Genomic DNA, 20,182 nt, shown 5'->3' on the forward strand with positions numbered 1-20,182 from the left:
CAGGAAAGCGTACGAGCTTGGATCACGAGACATGATAGAGGAGACAGGTGCTCATTTGAATCAGGTAATCATCAGAACGATATGGAGTGGACGTAACAACTTAACAATATATTTGTGTCTGTATAATTTAATATATGCTACATGGGATAAATAAATGTTAAATGAATAGATAAATGACCAGAAGCATTGCATAATTTGTTTAGGAAATTTGGACCGCTTTCGAGACATCGGATGAGCTGACGTGGCCACCAACTGCTCAGACCCTGCTGAGAAATGTCAACGTCCTACCTCCATCCCTAGAGAAGTTCCTCACTTGCCTTCTGTCTGGTAATAAGACACGCCCGGAAAACAGTCGTCTACAGAGAATCGTATCCTCGATAGGAGAAGACATCTGTCGAGCAGCCACCAACGGGGAGTGGAAGTTACCCAAGCATGTCCTAATATGTCTCACTTTACATCACATGTTTCGGAGTAAACAACTCATCGCTATATCAAACAGGTTTGTGATAAAACAAAAGTACGAACTCATTCGAATGATCAATCTCCGTGTGATTTTATTTGCTTATCATAATTAACGCGATGATAATAAATTGTCTATTTCATGTACTCAACAGATTGGGTCATTGTGAGAACTACCCTTTCGCCTTGGAATTGGAAACGGCCATTGCTGAAGCAGCGGAACAGTCATCACAGATGCTGTCAAGTCAGATCATCCGCGAACCAGGTGAAATGTCCGTCTTCCACTCTGAATTTGACAGCTTCGATCAGATGATCAACACTCTAACCGGCAGCGGCTCGGTCCATACAGCTCAAGGAATCATGCTCCAGGAAGTGTCGAGCAATGTGGCAGTACCATCAAACGCACCAACAATACCTCGTAGCAAACGACGGACACTTGAAGTAACTTCGGTAGAGCTCCCAGACTGTTATGTATCTCAACGGAAAAGTCCCAAGCTTGACATCTAACAACAGCAATACACAGAATGCCCCACTGCGCTGAAGACATCTTCCAATCGACAGCTGCTGTGGTTACTCCTCCGACGACTGTGTGAACACTGCGTTGCTGGTCTCGGTGGGTTTATATCACAAACAGGGAAGGCCCTGGAAAGGTTGACGACAATAGACTACTACCCGGTGATTCCAAACCCCATCACGGACTACAAAACTGTTCAGGAATGTCTCCGTCACGCCGAACAAGCCACCGAAGAAGTTGGTCAGGAGTATGTCTTCACAACGTTCGACCTCGGCGTGTGTATGAAGGCCTACCCGCTGGTCTGGAACAACGCGGAGAGGTATCGCAAACACATCATCATGATCGGGACATTCCATTTGATTTGTGCTTACTTGAAAATAGTAGGAAAGAAAATGGCGGGATCAGGTTTCTCGGACATTCTTCTGGAGGCGGGGCTTATCACATCCGGCTCCATTGAAGGCGTGTTGAAAGGGAAACACTATGAACGGGCAATGAACTGTCACAAGGTAATGTTCGAGTGCTTGGAACAGCTTCTACTCGACAAGTTCATGTTGAAACAAGGGTACGAACAGTTGAAAGATGCTCTGCCACGCGACACACTCCAGAAGTTGACGGACATTAAGGAAGCCCCCAGTTCAGAATCGGTTCACTTCGCTATCAATGATGAAGATTTGTGTGCTTTTCTGGACGACTTCATGAAGTTTCGCGGTGATGTGGCGAATGGGCATCTTGGGAAAACCGCCCAATTCTGGATTTCCTACCTGGATCACGTCCGGCTTGTGTTCTCTCTCCTGGAAGCTGTGAAGGACAACAACTTCTACCTGTACGCACAGGCTCTCCATTTGATGGCATGTCTCTTCTTCAGTTTCGGAGGTCAGAACTACGCCAGATATCTTAGCTACTACTCGGTATTCCTGGCCAACGTGGACATATCACACCCTGGATCCTCGGACCTCATCAAGCTCGGCACCTTCAGCGTTACAAGGTCTTTTACACCAGGAAACAGGTGTGATGTTGACAAAACGATGGAGGAGACGTTCATGCGGCACGCTAAATCGAAGGGCGGCGCAGGATCAGGAATCACGGGTCTACTCACTAACATCAGCGCGTACCAACGCTTGGTACGATCGACCCATGCACGTTCACAGTACGTCAATGCCACATTTCAGATGATTGGCATGGTGTCTGACAATACAGATGGCACACACAAAGACACAAGACCAACCGAGATTATGAAAAGTGTGAAATGCGTGACGATGACCAAAGATGTGTTGCTTAGCTTCATGAATCCTTTCGATTTGGACACACAGGCACTTGTCGTACTGTCGTCAGGAGCTACGGCACCAGACTCTGTCTCCAATGATGTTTTACGTGCAGAAGCTGCTGGTAAAGATGCTCAGGAGCAATTTGTGACAGACCGCCTGAAAGACGGGAAAGACTTCTTCCAGCCCATTAAGAATCTCAACCTGAAAACAATCGATGAGATGAGCAAAAAGGTGAAATTGACTACGAGCAAAAGCAAAATAGTGCAATATAAACAGCAGGGTAACATTGCCTTCCAGTTGTTCGTGAAATGTCAGGCACACCCAGACCTGAAGATAAACCTACAGGAGCTTCTGACCTACCCCCTTACACCAGTACCATACAGTTTGGCCACAGCAGATGGTTTCCTAGCGAAGACTGACAAAGCTAAAGCCTTTCATCACATAGCCAAAGATGTGGAAGAATTCAACCAACCTCCGACAGAGAGGACCTTAACTATCCATGATGGTAATGCGATGTTTTACTGCATGAAGGAAGTCCCAGGGAACTTCAAGCTCATATGTAAGAAGATATTTGATATGTTGGCTCCTGGAGATGTCGTGTTCAGGACAGACTCGTATGACCCCGCGTCCATCAAGGCCATGGAACGTCGGCGCAGAGGAACATCTGAGAAGTTGTTGATCAGAGGTGAAAAGACCAAACGGCCCCCTGACTGGAAGGCATTCCTCACCAATGACGAAAACAAGCAACAGTTCATCAACCTACTGCTGAAAGAGTGGAGCACAGACCAGTATGCCCCAATGCTCAAAGACCGGAAAGTGGTCCTCGTGTGTAACGGTGAGGCTTATCTCCTAACCTCGACAGATGGAGTCAGTACAACGAAGTTCGCCGTCGAGTCTCTCCAGTCGTCGCAGGAGGAAACGGACACAAGGATTGTTTTGTACTGTCAGTTTGGGAAGGATAGGGGCTATGAACATATCAGAGTGAAGAGTCCAGATACCGATGTATTCTTCCTACTCCTTCACTACGCGGCTACAGTGGACGGTCTAACCATTCTTTTTGATACTGGAACTGGGAACAAACAACGACTTCTGAACATGACAGAGTTGGCCCAGAAGTATACGCCCGATTACTGTTCCGCCTTATTGGGGGTACATGCCTATTCAGGATGTGATACAACTAGTGCCTTCAAGGGAGTTGGAAAGATCAAGCCTATCAAGATCCTGGAGAAGAACCCGAAACACTGCGGCCCATTGTCTCGTCTGGGCGATAACTGGACTGTGTCTGATGATCTGGTGGCCGAACTAGAATCTTTCACGTGTGCACTTTATGGACAGTCACGGTTGAACAGTGTGGATCTTGCCCGCTATACAAAGATCAACGCTTTGTGCCACAGCGACAATATTCTGCCCTCGCGTAACATCGACATGGGAACATTTCCACCGTGTAAGAGAAGTCTGGTGGAACATATTCGCCGAGTGAACTTCCAAGTTGGTATCTGGAAACGGGCACTTATCCCAAATCCCAAAATTCCAAAAGTAGCTGGGAACGGATGGTCAGAAGTGGAAGGACGTCTGGAGCCATGCTGGTATGAGGGGAGAATGCTACCACAGCGTCTCATCGATGTCGCTGACCGTGATGCCTCAGACAGTGACGCTACAGACAGCGAATCAGACGAGGATGGTGAGTTTAGCGACGACGAGGATGATCTGGAAACCAGCAGTGATGACGAGGAATAGACTTGTGAGATGATTCGTTTATATTTCGAACTTCATTATTCGATATACAGAAGGCATCTGTATACCAATGAACCACAATTATACCACATGATTCCCTATTCTAATGCCAAAGCGTCATTGATGTTCTTTTGGAGTTGTTCCATGTGATTTCATTGTTGTGCCAATATGTTTGTACACATATAATTTCTATTGTTGTGCCAAATTACGTCAATGTTTTTTTATTTGATATGTAGAAGGCTTCTGTTTACAAATGAATAAAACTTTTATCATATAATTTCCTGTTTTAAACTTCATTCTTCTCTTGGAGTTGTACTATGTGATTTTACTGCTGTGTCAATTTTTATTATACCTTTTGATGTAATTTTGTGCCAAATTTACTTATTTTTAATTATTATGCTTCGGATAATCATGTGCTAACCCTAACATTTGTTGACCTTATGTTTTTTCAATCTACTGATCACAGTTATAGTTAAGTTTATCTCCGTGTTGATCACTGTGTGTTTTTTTCTTATACTTGTTTACGAATTAAGCTCTTTTTTATAAAAAAAGTGATTTATTAATCTTTTGTATTGTTGTTTTTTAATCAGATGATTTTGCAGTGATTGCCATCTTTGTGACGGGAAGTCTAGCCATATTTTATCTCATTTCAATAATTACTATTAGATAGGAAGAAAAAAAAGATATCGGTTGAATTTTCTTCGTTTATTTTATTCTTTTTCTCAGTTTTTTGCCTTTTTTTAAATTTTCGCGGCCATATTGAATATTGGTATCGTTAAAATACATTAGTACACATACTTCGAGATATTGGCGAGAGCAATACCTCCATTTTGATACATCATACATGCATATCGGACAATATTCAACGATGCTATGTGAATTTTATCGATTTTAACAGATTTCGTAAAATTCACAGTGGCGGCCATCTTGATTACGTCATAACCGGAAGTTTATTCCAGATATAACCATTCACATCAGATTATATCTTATATCAATGAAAACCATTCAATGCGAAGAAAATCGATGATTATCGACTGAATTCTCTCCAATTTGTAGTTGTAATCGCACAATTTCCTATCAATTTTCCAGTTTTGGCGGCCATCTTGGATTTTTGTATCATCAAATTCAACAAGTACATATTTCATAACATAGGCAGGAGTAATACCTTCAATCTGATACCTCATTTGTGCAAATCGGACAGCAATTAGGGTCGCTATGTCCTTTTTATTAATTTTGGTCAATTTCATGAAATTTACGGTGGCGGCCATCTTGATTACGTCATAACCGGAAGTTCATCCCAGTTTATATAATGTTACCTCTCGATTTCGTTATCAGTAGGTCATAAGGCTTCAGAAAAACATTGGTTCGTTAAGTTGTGGGGGGTTGCACGTGGACCCCCCCCCTAGATCCCGGCCAATAGGGTTTTATCTTATGGAGAAGAGTTCACAAAATTTGAATGATGGATTTATTTGAATTCTTTTGATCAGTGCAATACTAAATCACAATAGATAAACGTGTGATATCATCAACTATCCGTGTTTGTGCCCTAAACATAACTAAACCATTTACTGGGATATCTGACCAAAAATGATTTTTGTTTCCTTTCTCAAAAGAAAAAGTAATCAACATTATAGTTTAGCATTACTTTCATACTTAACGCGTTATCTCTCCTCACAAAAACTCGTTCAGAAGCGTTTTGTTAATAGCTTGGTTTTCAATTTTCAGAGCCTCTCATTTAGTTATTATATATACGGATATGAATTATAATATAGTGTACCAAATATAATGCAGGTTATACAATTAGGTAAAATGATGAATAAATTCCTTAATACTAAAAAGGCGTTACATGAATATCACGAATTCGTATTAAATAAAAGAGTTAAATAAATCGACAATATGAATGCATTGTGGTTATCAATTGAAATCAAACTTAAAAAAATAACAAATATTGCAATTAGAATATGCGCGTGGCAAATTGATGCTCTCCATATCAAAACGCAAACTTTAATATTTGAAATCACTATTTGCGGTTTCAAATGTCTTACACATGGTATCAAAGTCGATTTGATATATAAGATTATAATGTCATAAGCAGGTGTAGTGTGAAATCATTATTAAATGGTTTAAGTCGTTATAATCTGTTCTGAATTAAGACCGTTGATCTGATAAATTTATCATAGTGGGATGCATATTACTGATGTGATAAAAAACAACATAAAATAGGTATTTCATTAAACAACACATACATACGAATATGTATCAAATTGTAAAATCGTAAAAAAACATTTTCCGTCATAGAACATGACAATCACAGTTGCATTACTACAATAGGAGAATTCTACTTTTCTGACTCGTGTGTGAGTTAATATTGCATTTCCTTTCGTTGCTCATTGGTATATTCCTGCAAGTTATACGTTGTTATATATTGGTATACAATGTAAGAATTGACACATTCCGATGACACCAGACTGAATACGCTTCTGCGGTGTGTCTGAACTCTCTAACACGGAGACATGCATTTGTTTTTCATTGTTTTATCGATTTTCCTTCGTTTAAAATCGATATGACATTAAAAAAACACCAAATGGATATAGCGAAAAACAACAGGTTGCTCTGATAGGTTTCCATTTTATGTCAATCGTCATCACAGCTGGGCGGTTCTGACAACGATGACGATATGAATACAAAAGTGGGGTGTTCAGGACATAGTGCCGACTAAGTCCTAATATAGTCGCTCGCAATGGTCACGTGCCCATGTGAGGACATGTGTACTAAAGAAAACGCTCTGATTGAAATCGTAAGACGTCCAACAATGTGATTCATTTGACAAATTGACAAATTGTCTGGAAGATCATTGAACACGCAATGTATAAAACAAAATAGCGATTTTTGATAATTTAAACTTAAAAGCAACAATAAATCAGATGTGGTATCACATAGTCACCATACTACTCTAAAATAAGACGGGGAATAAGTATCAACCACTTAATGTCTTACTTAAAGTTTAAAGGAAAAGAAAGAAACAATACTCACACATCTACACCTGGTTTGTCCGCACGTCTTTTCGAAAATACAAATATAAAATATAAAGTAATGATAAGCATAGCTCCTAACTGCATCAGAACAGGAGGTATATATCCACTTGAGTATTCTTAAAGCAATTGATTTACTAGGTAAGATAATTGTTTAATTTAGATCAATCAAATTAATAAAAAAAAATACTGGCGATATTATGGAATTGAAAATGTATCCCCATTTAGATATATTTTCTCTAATCTATAAATTGACATTCTTGATCTCGTTCATAACATTCAACATAAAACTCACCTGGCAACTAGCTGGTGGCTGTAAAGTAGAAATGTGTCAATTATATTTTTTCTGAATAAACAATCCACATTTTCAAACGGGTAGTCCTCACTTACACATGAACATGGTTTAAATTGAAATTATATTAATTGTGAGCAATGGTGAATTTTCCAGATTTTTTTTCTATATTATGTTGGTTAAGGCACCAATGGTATCAAAGTTTATATTGTTTGATAGAATTATCAACTATGGGGTCAGACATTTATTTGGATATTATACGATTCCATTATCGTTTACTTACTCACAACCCAACCAAATCATCTTTTCAGTTAACATATGTTTGTGTATATGTATCGATATATGGTCATATTGGGTACAATATGTTAACCATGATTAACATGGAAACTGGAAATTACAATATCTACATTTGTATAGCAACATGTTACGAACATAGCAAATCGACATTAGAACATAAAGGAAGCATCAATATGAATTTATTACGAGATAATTGAATCCGACATAATAGTCTTATTACAATAATAAACGACTGTTCATAAGACAAAACACTTTTTTCAAGTTTTTTTTTTTAATATTTAATTACTTTCTTATCCAAGGACAGTTTTCGATTAACGTACAACAATAAAGCAAATTAAACCAATATAACAGTGATTTTCTTTCTTTAAGTTTGTAAACACCCCTTATATATTGATTTCAATAGAATTCCCATCATTAAAGAAATGTAAAACCAAACAGGTGTTTAATTATCCTATTAAGCCTACCTGTGGCCGTGTATCTTCCTGCGGCATACTTCTGCAATGATAATAAACGTAATATTATCTATATTTCTTTTTCGCCAGACAGAATAAGCCGATTGACCGAAATACAGTTTATTCAGTAATTGTTATACACGTACAGCCGATTTCCATTACATAATAACAATCTATGAAGTCTAGGTTACAGTGGTAAAAATTTTGTAAACATGTTTTTTATAGATCAAGATGAATTAATTCTAGTGATTTGAAGATGTCAATTTCAATGTTTGCGAACGGACGGTCATGATAATGATTTATTATAGAACTGACAATACCGACACATTAACTTTCAAAAAACGCCTTTAATTAGGACCCAATTCCATTGTCATCATTAAGTTAATTGATATTCTTTCAGTGATAAATGTTTGCTGACTCCGTAGATCAAATTTGCATGTTTGTATTTTCCAAAGAGCTTTTATATAGGACAAAGCCTGAAAAGACACACATTTCTATGTAAGCTCAGTTATAAATAGGTTTAGCTTGAACAATTGTAACTGTTACAGTGTATTAGAAAGTTGGTTAACAACCAGTGTATCATCCACATTTCTTCTTCCTTCCACATGAACAACTTGGTACGATATTCCAGCATTGGGTATTTTGTCCACACACAGAGCATAAACTATTAACTGTCGTTTTAGGTATCAACCGATGTGAAGAATGACAATTTTATTCAACATTGGTCTTAAATGACAACTTTGTTTTTGAAACCATTATTGCAAGAACATTAACTTACATTCTTTGAATGTAATTTTGTCTTGATTCTTGAAATCTTTAAGATTGTTTGTATTTCAATTAATATGTAGAATTTATTTTAATTAATTTAAGAATTATTCTTTATCATTATTACGGATTTTATCAACCTCTTGATCAGACCTTTGAGACGATTTATAAAATATGACGACCATAATCACCGTGTGTTAATGTCACCGGAACTAGGTACCCTCTGAAGCAAGAGTGAGGAAATCAGGATTTGAATGAGATAAGAATGTCGCTTTTATCTGCATTCTGAGATGTTTTTGGATACTGACGTTTAGTACACGTGTTTCCGAATATATCAGCCACACAATGATATGTAACTGATTTTTGAGAGAAAAGCCGCAAAATAACCACAACAAGGGAGGTACCGACGTAAATCGCTTGTCGTTAGAACAGATGCTGGAAAAGAACTTTCCATCGACCATTGATATATATTTTAGTACTACATTACTCTATAATGATATATAAGGGCATTAGGGTAGATTCACAAGAACGGCTCATTTATGTCAAAAGGCTCGTCCAAATCGAAATGGTGTATGGCAAATAGCGAAGGAGGTGTACGGCTCATAGCAAATGTTTATCTCGAGGTGTACGGCTCATAGCAAATGTTTATCTCGAGGTGTACGGCTCATAGCAAATGCTTATCTCGAGGTGTACGGCACACAGTTACATTATAAAAAGTTGTACGGCCTATAGTTTATATTATGTATCTTTTCAGTGATGGAATGGTGAAAACTTAAAGGATAACTATTTAAGACTTAAGATAATGCATCTTATGTATCATTATTACATTATTAGTGTTACTAACAGTTTACAATCATGCATAACATTGTGGTTTGTTTGTTTCTCATAATCAGTGCATTGCAGCATAAAGACACGTACAAAACGCATTTATTTCGTTCCCGTTCACTAATTAGGTTATCGTTTGTAGATCTAATTATATTCAATATCCACGAAATTGTCGAGATGATATTGCGTTAGATTACTAAGAAATATATTGCTTTGATATCTGATCCATTGTCAATATAAGAAATAAACGTGATGGTGATGATGATGATGAAAATCATAGAATGATGATGATGAAGATGATAGTTGTGATGATGATGAAGCGATAGCGATACTGAATGTGAGTAAGAATGAATTAAAGTATTTAGTTATTTGCAGTATATTGCACATGGAAAAGAAATAAAAAATATTATATAAAAAATGCTTAGAAGTACCTCGACGTAAAGCCCGAATAATTATTACTGTTTTTTTTATATGTAACTGTTTCAGCATCATTTTCGGAAATAAATGTTTAGTTTTTTATTAGTTTAACGTCCTATAAACAACCAGGGCGATTTAAGGACGTGTCAGGTTTGTTGGTAAAGGGATGCCGGAGTACCAGGAAAAAACATCGACCAGCCGTCAGTACCTGGCAATAACCCCTCATTGGATTCGAACCCGCATCCAAGAGGTGGAGAGCTTGTGGTTAGGCCAAAAAAGAATATGTCTGTTAGGGTTACATTGGCAAAAAAAAGTCTGAGGTCGAAATCCCGACTTTAAATTTTTTTTCGTGGAGAAAATAGGATCGGTCGGGTAACCCAAAACCCATATAGTTTTGGTGGCCTAATATGTCGGAACATCGTAACCACTTGGCCACCCGAAACGAGCCTTGTGACACTTTTTAAGATACGCACATGTAGAAAACTTACAGTTTAGTCAAGAAAATCGAGAATAATTTAGCACCAAATTTTCTCTATTCACTTCTTAAAAACATAAAAAATATATAAGAAACTACATATCGAAGGCCTAAGATGAGGTAATATATGCTAACTGTGGAGATTCATTTCGATGTTTTGCCATTTGGCGCAATAATATCTATTTACCGTGCGGTATTTAGGACAACGGCGGGAAACATAAGACGACCCGCGTTGTGAAAATTATCATTTTATTCATTTTAATTACAATTTTCAGAAGATGATGATAAGTGTAGTATCAACAGTAAGTTAATAACTTTTGCGACTCTTCAAAATTACCAATCTCGTTTTACATTGAATTTCCCATTTTACAAATTAAAAGCCATTTCGGAAAGGTAGTGGGCCTTTAAGAACTAACAGCAATTATAAAATTCCTCTTCACAGACTTTTTCTAACTAAATCTTCTTTTATACATTCTTCTCTGCATGTATGTGGAATTACCAATGATGAAGCGACTAGATCATCACCTCATTAGTAACTTTAAAAAATACATATCATGCAATTATCATGAAAAAGATCCAACCTATTACAATTTTCTGTCACAGAAATACAAACATTGTACATGCAAATTGATGATATAGATGTAGCCACTCAAACTTGTTTCGTGTAAACCTCACCAACAGCCCAAATTGTATCTGTGGTCATAAATATGAGAGTGCCTATCATTGTTCTCTTCCAATGTAATAATTATGTGAATGGCAGAATTATTTATTATATAACTTAAGAAACTTGAATGTTGATATACATTTGAACGTTTCACTACGTGGTAGCGAGCTTTATGCTGATCATAATATTGTCTAGTATTCAGGTTTCTAAACATTCCTATTTTTTACTATCCAGATTGAGACGTATCTAAATACAAATGTACGTATTGTCGGGAAATTTGTTTTAAATCCGCTGACGTTATATGTCATCTGACTGAAAAAAAAAATATGTATAATCATTAAACAAACATGATCTATATAACTTTACATCTCATTTATTATATTTATGATGATTACCAATATCAAGGTCACTATAAGCCGTACACCTCGTTTGCTATGAGCCGTACACCCGCCAATCAAAATATCACCTATGAGCCATACAGCACCGATAATTTACATTGCTCCCATAGCATAAATAGATGGGGCTTATAAGTAATTTTCTTGTGAATCTATCCGTATATATCATAATAGAGTAATGTGGTACTAAATCATGTATTAATGGGCGATGGAAAGTTTTTTTTCCAGCATCTGTTCTAACGACTGGCGATTTACGTCGGTACCTCCCTCGGTGTGGTGGCATGTTTACATCTGTTAAGTTATTTTGCGACACTTCTCGAAAACCATTTATATATCATTGTGTGGCTGATATATTCGGAAACACATTTATCAAACGTCACTATCCAAAAAAACTTTTAAAAATGCAGATAAAAGCGACAATCTTATCTCTGTTCTAATCCTGATTTTCTCACTCTAGCTTCAGGGGGTACCTAGTTCCGGTGTCATTACCACACTGTGGTAATACAGATAAATATTTTACGATATTCTACACATATACTGGCATAAAGGTATTGGTATCTGTTGTCTGTATGAAGATATAAAAATTCAAAACATCAGTCAATGTGAGCTACAGTTTATTCTTGATACAATCAAGTGTTGTAGGTAAACTTGGTATTTAACTATGTCTTTATGGGGTCATGGCTATGTGTAAAATGACACAAGAAATATATCGGCCGTAGTAATGATTGCGAACCCTTGCTTATAGCAGTTCGAGGTATCAAGTTTCACCAAACCATTATGTTTATGTTTGAAGAAGACATAACCTGGATATTTTCATACACATCTCATACATCCTAATACATTTATAGAGAACGTAAGCTATATTATACGACTATTGTAATCACATATGTTCTAATTGTTGGTTTATAAACCTTATAAACAAACTCTTATATATGTGTGGCTCACCTTCTAGCTGGAACCCTTGCTTCTGCCTGTGGCATCTGCACTTTAGTTCCCAATGATCTGATCCTAGAACGATACATAATACGTCTTAATTATTAAATTATATCAGTACAACATCGGACACTACCGTTATTGTTGATTAGCCTGTGCATCTTTACATTAAGCCTTATGTCCGAATTCTACGTATATAATTACCACCTTCGAACGAATTAAACATTTAAAAAGTAATGTACGTTGTATTTCATATATGGACGGAACTAAGCTACTGTCTATCGATTTGCTATTGACATCTGAGATTATTTTGATGTGACTTCATTTATGATGCACTCGAAAGCCAACTAGGATATAACTTTACCAACATACTGTTGCGGTGTCATAAATTGGTAATGTTGTCAGCTTAGGGAGTAACAGGACACATTTGTATTACAATAGTATCTTGTGATAACGGAACGACTATCACCTAATTAAAACAAATATAACCTCCATATTGTTTAACGGGTAGAGGGAAACATATTTTGCTACATTTGCAGCTATACTGAAATCCGTGAATTTAAAACAGTAGAGAAAAATTGTTACATTATCGAACCGTGTATAACCTCTCCAAAATGACACCGTTCTCACTTTTAATAGTAGATGAGCAATGTGTTTGTCATGATCATTTTGAAAAAGGAGTAGATGCAATAAGGGTCAATTTTTGCCCCAACATTTTGTTTTTATCTTGATACTATACATACATCAATATATGGAATTTATAAAAAAAAAACACACAGTTTCAATACATTCTGTTATGTTGTTGCCTAGCAACAGGCCTGGCAACGAGTATATAGTATTTATGCTAAAACAGACATTTAGATTGCTTTTAAGAATTTATAATTTGTATCTTAAGGTGGAAACTTTATGAAAGTTTGTACTTTGTGATATGTATAAGGAATCATCGAAATAATGTCATGTTTCATAACACTTGACCATATTATAGCCTATAGTTACACCATAGCAACGTTAGATACAATGAAGAGGTATTTCTGTCTTGATTGTATGATCTGCTATGAACACATCAAGGATATACTTTATTTATACTAAACTTATATACCATATATTTTCAAAGTGTTTCTAATTAAGAAATAGTATTGTCATTTTAAAGTCCTAGGGGACTTTAAACATATTATTTATGAATTATTTCTTAATAATAATTATTTTTATCACTTATTTGTTATCACTTAAATTATTTGTTACTTGACGAATATGTCAAGGTGTGACTTTTTCACTTTAAAAACAAAATGGCCAAGGCAATAGACAGTTCAAACGAAGAGGCAGTCCAAACATAGAAGTGGTAACATTGATTGGAGTTTGTCATATTTTACCAGGGACATCCCTGATTTTACAAAAAAAACGCTTATCCTCAACAAAACACTTATTCACATATCAAGCAATGAATACAAATTTTGAAATAAAGAGTAATGTTTGAATACACTGGCAACGTAACGTTAATTTGGGTTTAAACCAAAACTAATACACTGTATATAATTACCAAATTCGGATATTTTTATAAATTGTTAGAACTTGTCTATCTAGCCACCCTTTAAATGACAACTTATAAAGGCAAAAAAAATATGTTTACTATCAAAAGTGATTGTAAAAGATTTTCAAATACGTCATTTGTGGTGGTGCTTTCATGACAGTATAATAGTATGTTGAATTATGAGACAGTATATAGTACATACATTGTAGTAGTATATGATTTCCACCATCTGTAAAGTTCGGAAATAATTTGTGAAGTAGATGTACAATCACTCACGCGGTAAGTTACGGCACCATGTATTGGCGTTATGGACTTACACTGTCCCCGCCAAAATGCTATGGACAACTAGTCGATATATATTATTTTCTTGCCACAAGTTGTCGATGGAATCAAGTGCCGTCATGTTAAGTTACAATTCTTGGAATGTTTTTCTTATTATAACGATAATTTAGAACTTATGTTGGTTTTAGGGTTACTTTATGTGATGCATGTTACACTTTGTCACTCACACATTGTAAAATCTGGTCATATCTAACAGTAACAGACATAAAGAGGAATATATTTCCATATAGTCTGTGTTGTAAGTATGACATAACTAAGTCGCATTTAGGCATGCGACATAGACAGCATAACTAAGTCGCAATTATAACATAAAAAAATGGAAAATCCTACAAGGTTAATATGGTTGGCTGGCCTAATTGAGATGACGTCGAGGAACCAGTTAGTGTAAAATATCAGAGCAATTTCAAGCACCTTTCAGGCTTCAGTAAGAAATGAAATATTTAAATCTCAGATATTACTGTATTCCCAATCTACATAATTGAAGGAAAAGCCATTTTTAATGCATATCGTTTAATACTTTTAAATTAGCCTAGCACCGCATGTGGTCCATCTGTCCTTAAGAAATTATGTTTATCATTATTCTCAGAAAGTACAGAAAGCAGAATTAATACGAGGACGGTACACAACACCATATGGACCGAATCAAAAGGTCCTTTATATTTTATATTAGATAACTATGTTTCTTTACCAAATATCAAAATGAAAATCTGATGTAAGGGCTAATTGCAGGAGTCCAAAAGTCAGATAACAGCAATATCTGTTGACACACCTGCAACGTAATCTATATCCTATACATCGGGCAAATCATAGCAAATCCATTATTAACAAATACCGTGTAAATGTCTTGCGTTAAACATTCATAGTTGAGATTGATGTAATAAAATATAAAAATTACTGTTAACAAATATAAATTATTTCTGTAACACAGAGTATATTTTTAAAAAACACATTTCTTGCAGATCAGTTTATATAAGACCTTTTTATAAATAAGTACATAATTATATAACCCATTCAATATTGGAAATTTTGGATAGTTATACAGAAATGTATGCATTTGTCATATATGTATATTTTTCACTTGGACCACCTATTGAACATATGTATGGATGTTATTCTGATGTTAACATTCTATCAATGTTGATAAATTATTTCAAAGCCTATATATGTTTCAAACCTTAAATACATAAAAGATAAACAAGAGGTACATGATTCTAAACGGTCGTTTTAGTTGACGCAGTTGAGCTCCCGATAAAATTATGACTTTGCCCTTAAGAGTAAATCAACGTAAACCATCATGCGACAAGTCCGAAATCAGGTTTGCAAATTTCTCTTTTATTGACAAGAAGTCGTTGAAAAGATGTTTGCCTTGTTGATTATTGTATGAAGGGCAAGGTCATTTTTATAAACAAACTTGTTAGCCCACCCTCTTTGCATCATACAGTCGAAATATCAAAATAATGTTCCTTTCAGTTATTAATAAGAAGTGGACGGATTGGACATGAAGACTAGGTCAGCCATACTCTTCGGGTCAGATGACCTAATAATGCATTACAGAGGTGCGAATTTAACATAATTCAACATATCAACTACCTGTAAAATGATACATACCCATTTCTTTTTACCTTCTCGATCTGAAGAGTCCCAAGAAGACTTTCCAGATCATTCAGAGCCTTTTCACTGGCTTTGAATGACACCTCCTGGATGTTAGCTGGGGTATTCGACGTCTTCATACTGCTTCGATAATCCTGTTTTAGCTACATTTACAATGTCCGCATTGCAATTATCTGAAAGACACCTCTCAAGTGCAGTCAGGTCAGCCTCAACCTCGGTTATCCTTGCCAAAAGTCCTTTGCGGTATTGTTCCAATCCCTGCCGAGTGGACTTTCTAATTTGGTTACATTTTTGCTTGAAATCGATAACCAACTGTTTTGTCTTATTGATAATTTTCTCGCCTCTGTCCTCGATGGATTTGTTCAAAGTTGATGTAAATGGATCGAATCCCTTTAGATCTTCTTCAACCTTTTTGGCCTCTGTCCGTAAAGGAACAAGGACATTATTCCTGGTATCCGACTTAGCATCTATTATTCGTGTTTTTAATGCTTCAACGTGATCGTCCAATAAAGCAATGTCATGTCTGAAGTGATCACCAGTATTTGTAATGCATCTTATACAGACAGGCGCTTCATTGCATCCGACTTCAAGACAGATGCACATGGCATCCACTGTCGAATGACTTTGACAGCGGATTCCAGTGGACACTTGGCCTTGGCCTTTAGACATGCTATTTCTAAATCTGTAATTACAAAAGAAAACAGAACAGTCGTAAGGGAGTAGATACACTTAATAAACTGCTATAATTCCAATCAACAGTAATATATTCAATATATGTATTTGTCTTTTCTCTAACAGGGCCAGTATTGTGATATTTTAATGCAAGTGTTATGACTACTAAAGGGTGTCAAAGATAAAAGGTTCAGATGTCCAGATCACTCTAGACAATTTTCTGAATGGATAACGAGTGATAAATGTCATCGTGAGATTGGAAAACAATACAGTAACCTTGATACACCGACACTGTATTATTCTAGAGCAAAAAAAAGGTAAACTAACATACCGGTGGACACGTTGCATGCAAATGTCAAAGTCGATATTCGTATGTTTGAACTGCATAAACCCCATCATGAGTTATATATGACAGCTTCGATATAAGAATGGTAAGAATCAATAAAAATATGAGCTTGATATGACATATTGCTTACACATATACAGTAGTAGTCAAGCAGGGTTCAAACCTACATTGTAGAGAATACCTAATACTAATTGTGTATTGCTTTACTATTTAGGCTACCCGGTTATTGATACCAACGAGCGACCAGTAACACTATGAACATTACACCAATTACTTTACCGTTATATGTAGCAACTACTAAATAAAGTGTTCTATTATGTGAAAGATAAAATTATCAGCGTATGACCAAATAAGGAACCCGATTGGGCTTTTTGGAGGGAACAGTACCAACCACCAAATGTCGTAGAGAGAAAGGCGAAAGGGGAATGATATATTTCGTTGCGAGATAGTATTGTCATGACATCATGAAGAATGTTACTGAATGATACATCAAAAAAATGAGTTTCATTTTCTTGCATGAATGAATGACACTGTTTGGCGCAAATAGAGTTTATCTTCCATGGATGTCTTAAAAACACAAATGAATCCATTTGGTAGAAGCATTAACATTTTGGATTGTTCATCGTCGTGACCTTTGTAATCGTTTATTTTGTTTGTGTTATTTGATTTCATTGAATTGTATTGTCCGTGTAATATATCATTCTTTACAATAGGCTTAAATTTAATAAATGTTTACCATTTTGAATTGATGGACTAATATCCTGATGTAAATATTTTTTTAGCACTTTTCTCAAGAAATCCAGTAGAGGAGTTTTAACCAATACAAAATTTCTGGTCATATTGAATTGAAAAATTCAGGTCAATGCATTTGATCATTCAACAGGGAATAAAGGTTACCACTAAAATCACTAGAAAAACCAGTGATTTCACTGCAAAATTCAAACCACTGGGATTAAGTGGAAATCGAATGAAATGTTCTGTTCTGTTTCCACAGCCTGGTGAAAGGCAGAAAGGGCAATGCTACCAATTTGAACAAATTGATGGCCATTCATCCCAGCATTCTACATGTCGAATACCGGGTCTCTCGGCCGATAAGTTATTAACAAAAAGCACTTTTTAATAATTTAGCCTGTTTGATCCATGAGAACGTTTGGTCAAAGTTATTCATTTCAACGAGGTTAGTAACATACTGATACCGAGTTGCTATGTTTACTAATTATTTGCAAATCGTTCATACAAGATGAAAGCGTATTCAATCCCTGTGACATGAAAAAAAAATGGCAATGTCATTCAATTAAACAATGATGTAGTGCCTTATCACAGCGATCTACAAGCCAATCTAATCAGGTATCTGGATCTTCTTTAAATATTCACATGAAGTTGGGTTTAATAAAATAAGCCTATTTGACACATGTAACTGATAATGATGAATATCACGGTCATTTCGTTTCCACAAAATTGTTGGTATTCAGTAATCACTCAGCACACTATGCAGTCGCACTATCAGTAATCTAGTAGTATATCTCAGTTGAAAGTTCGAATGAGAAGATGCACGTGTTACGAATAAAAGTTAAAAAATATACAGTGTTGACGGAGAAAGGACATGAACCCAGATTAAAAAAATAATTTGTTACGCCCGTGATCTTCACATTATATATGATTATGATTTCAGGTATTTATTAGTCCCCCTGTCCGGTGAAACCGGAGGGGACTATAGTATGTGTCCCCGTCCTTCCGTCCGCTGTCTGTCTGTCCGGATTTTGATTCCAGATGATAGCTTGAGCACTAATGGATATATTTTGATAAAGCTTCGCACAATGGTAGCATATTGAAACATAAGCTAGGGATTGAATTCGGGGTCAAATGGTCACCGTTACTAAAATAGATTGTTCACGAATTTTCGAATCAATCTGCAACATGCACACAATGGTAGCGATGGGAAAATACAGCTTGAAATTGAATTTGGGGTCAAAAGGTCAACTACAAAGGTCACTGTTAGCTAAAATAGATTGTTTAAAAAATGAGTTTCCAGGCGATGTCTTGAGAAAACATCAACGAAATCTGTTCAAACTTCCTATAATAGTAATATAAAAAATAACATAGCCTGGGATTGACTTTGGGTCAAATAGGTCAACTACAATGGTCATTGCTATTAAAAATAGATTTTGTTTTATAAAAAATATAAGTTTCAGACGATATCTTAAGAAAACGTTAACGCATTTCAAACAAACTTCACAAAATGATAAAATATGGAAAAATACATCTTTGGATTGAATTTGAAGTCAAAACGTCTACTACAAATATCACTTTTATTAAAAATAGATTATTGAAAAAAATCGTTTCCAGACGATAATTTGAGGAACTATCATTGGATTTTGGTCAATCTTTACACAAAGGTAGCATATGGAAAAATTACAGCTCATGATTTAAATTTGGTTTCAAAAAGCTCAACTACACAAATCACTGTTTACCAAAAATAGATTGTTTGAACAAATCATTTTAAAATGATAACTTGAGAAAAAATCAACGGATTTTGATCAAACTTCACACACTGGTAATATTTGGAAAAAAATACAGCGTCGGATTTAATTTGGGGTCAAAAGGTCAACTTCACAGATCAATGTTTACTAAAAAATAGATTGTATAAAAAAAATCGTTTCCAGACGATAATTTGAGCAAAAATCAACGGATAGTGATAAAATTTCACCCAATGGTAGCATATGAGAAGAAAATTTCTTGAGATTGAATTTTGGGTCAAAAGGTCAACAACAACGATCATGTTGTTAAAAAAATATATTGTTTCACACATTTTAGCTTCGAATAACTTGAGAATAGATCAACGGAATTTGCTCAAACCTCATACGATGGTAGATTTGGAGATAGCATAGTTTGGGATTGAATTTTGGGGCTAATAGGTCAACTACAAAGGTAACGGTGACTGTAAATAGTTTTTGTTTCACAAATTTTCATTTCTGCACGATCGCTTGAGAACACATAATTTGTTGAAACTTCATACAATGATAGCATTACTAAGCAATAACTTGCCATATATTAGAAAATGTATTTTGCGGCAGGGGATGTATGTAACTTGCAACACTTACTGTAAACTTGTTGATTTCATTACAATTATTGATTATCTAAACGCCAGAAAACGTAGGAATACC

General features: G+C 35.8%; 1 protein-coding gene across 1 annotated transcript in view; it reads right to left on the reverse strand.

Moving 5' to 3' along the window:
• The window catches only part of LOC138329840 (uncharacterized), a 97,585-nt gene that overhangs the window by 9,714 nt on the left and 67,689 nt on the right, over positions 1-20,182 (reverse strand). Inside the window, exons 2-6 of the mRNA XM_069277128.1 lie at positions 15,998-16,682; positions 12,532-12,594; positions 8,058-8,088; positions 7,300-7,317; positions 7,006-7,032 (exon numbers count right to left, since the gene is read on the reverse strand). Of these exons, the coding sequence (XP_069133229.1) occupies positions 7,006-7,032; positions 7,300-7,317; positions 8,058-8,088; positions 12,532-12,594; positions 15,998-16,119 (261 nt within the window). The 5' untranslated portion in view covers positions 16,120-16,682. The remainder of the gene's footprint in view (positions 1-7,005; positions 7,033-7,299; positions 7,318-8,057; positions 8,089-12,531; positions 12,595-15,997; positions 16,683-20,182) is intronic.

The sequence above is a fragment of the Argopecten irradians genome, chromosome 8 (assembly GCF_041381155.1).
Source record: "Argopecten irradians isolate NY chromosome 8, Ai_NY, whole genome shotgun sequence".
In the NCBI taxonomy this organism is placed as follows: Eukaryota; Metazoa; Mollusca; class Bivalvia; order Pectinida; family Pectinidae; genus Argopecten; species Argopecten irradians.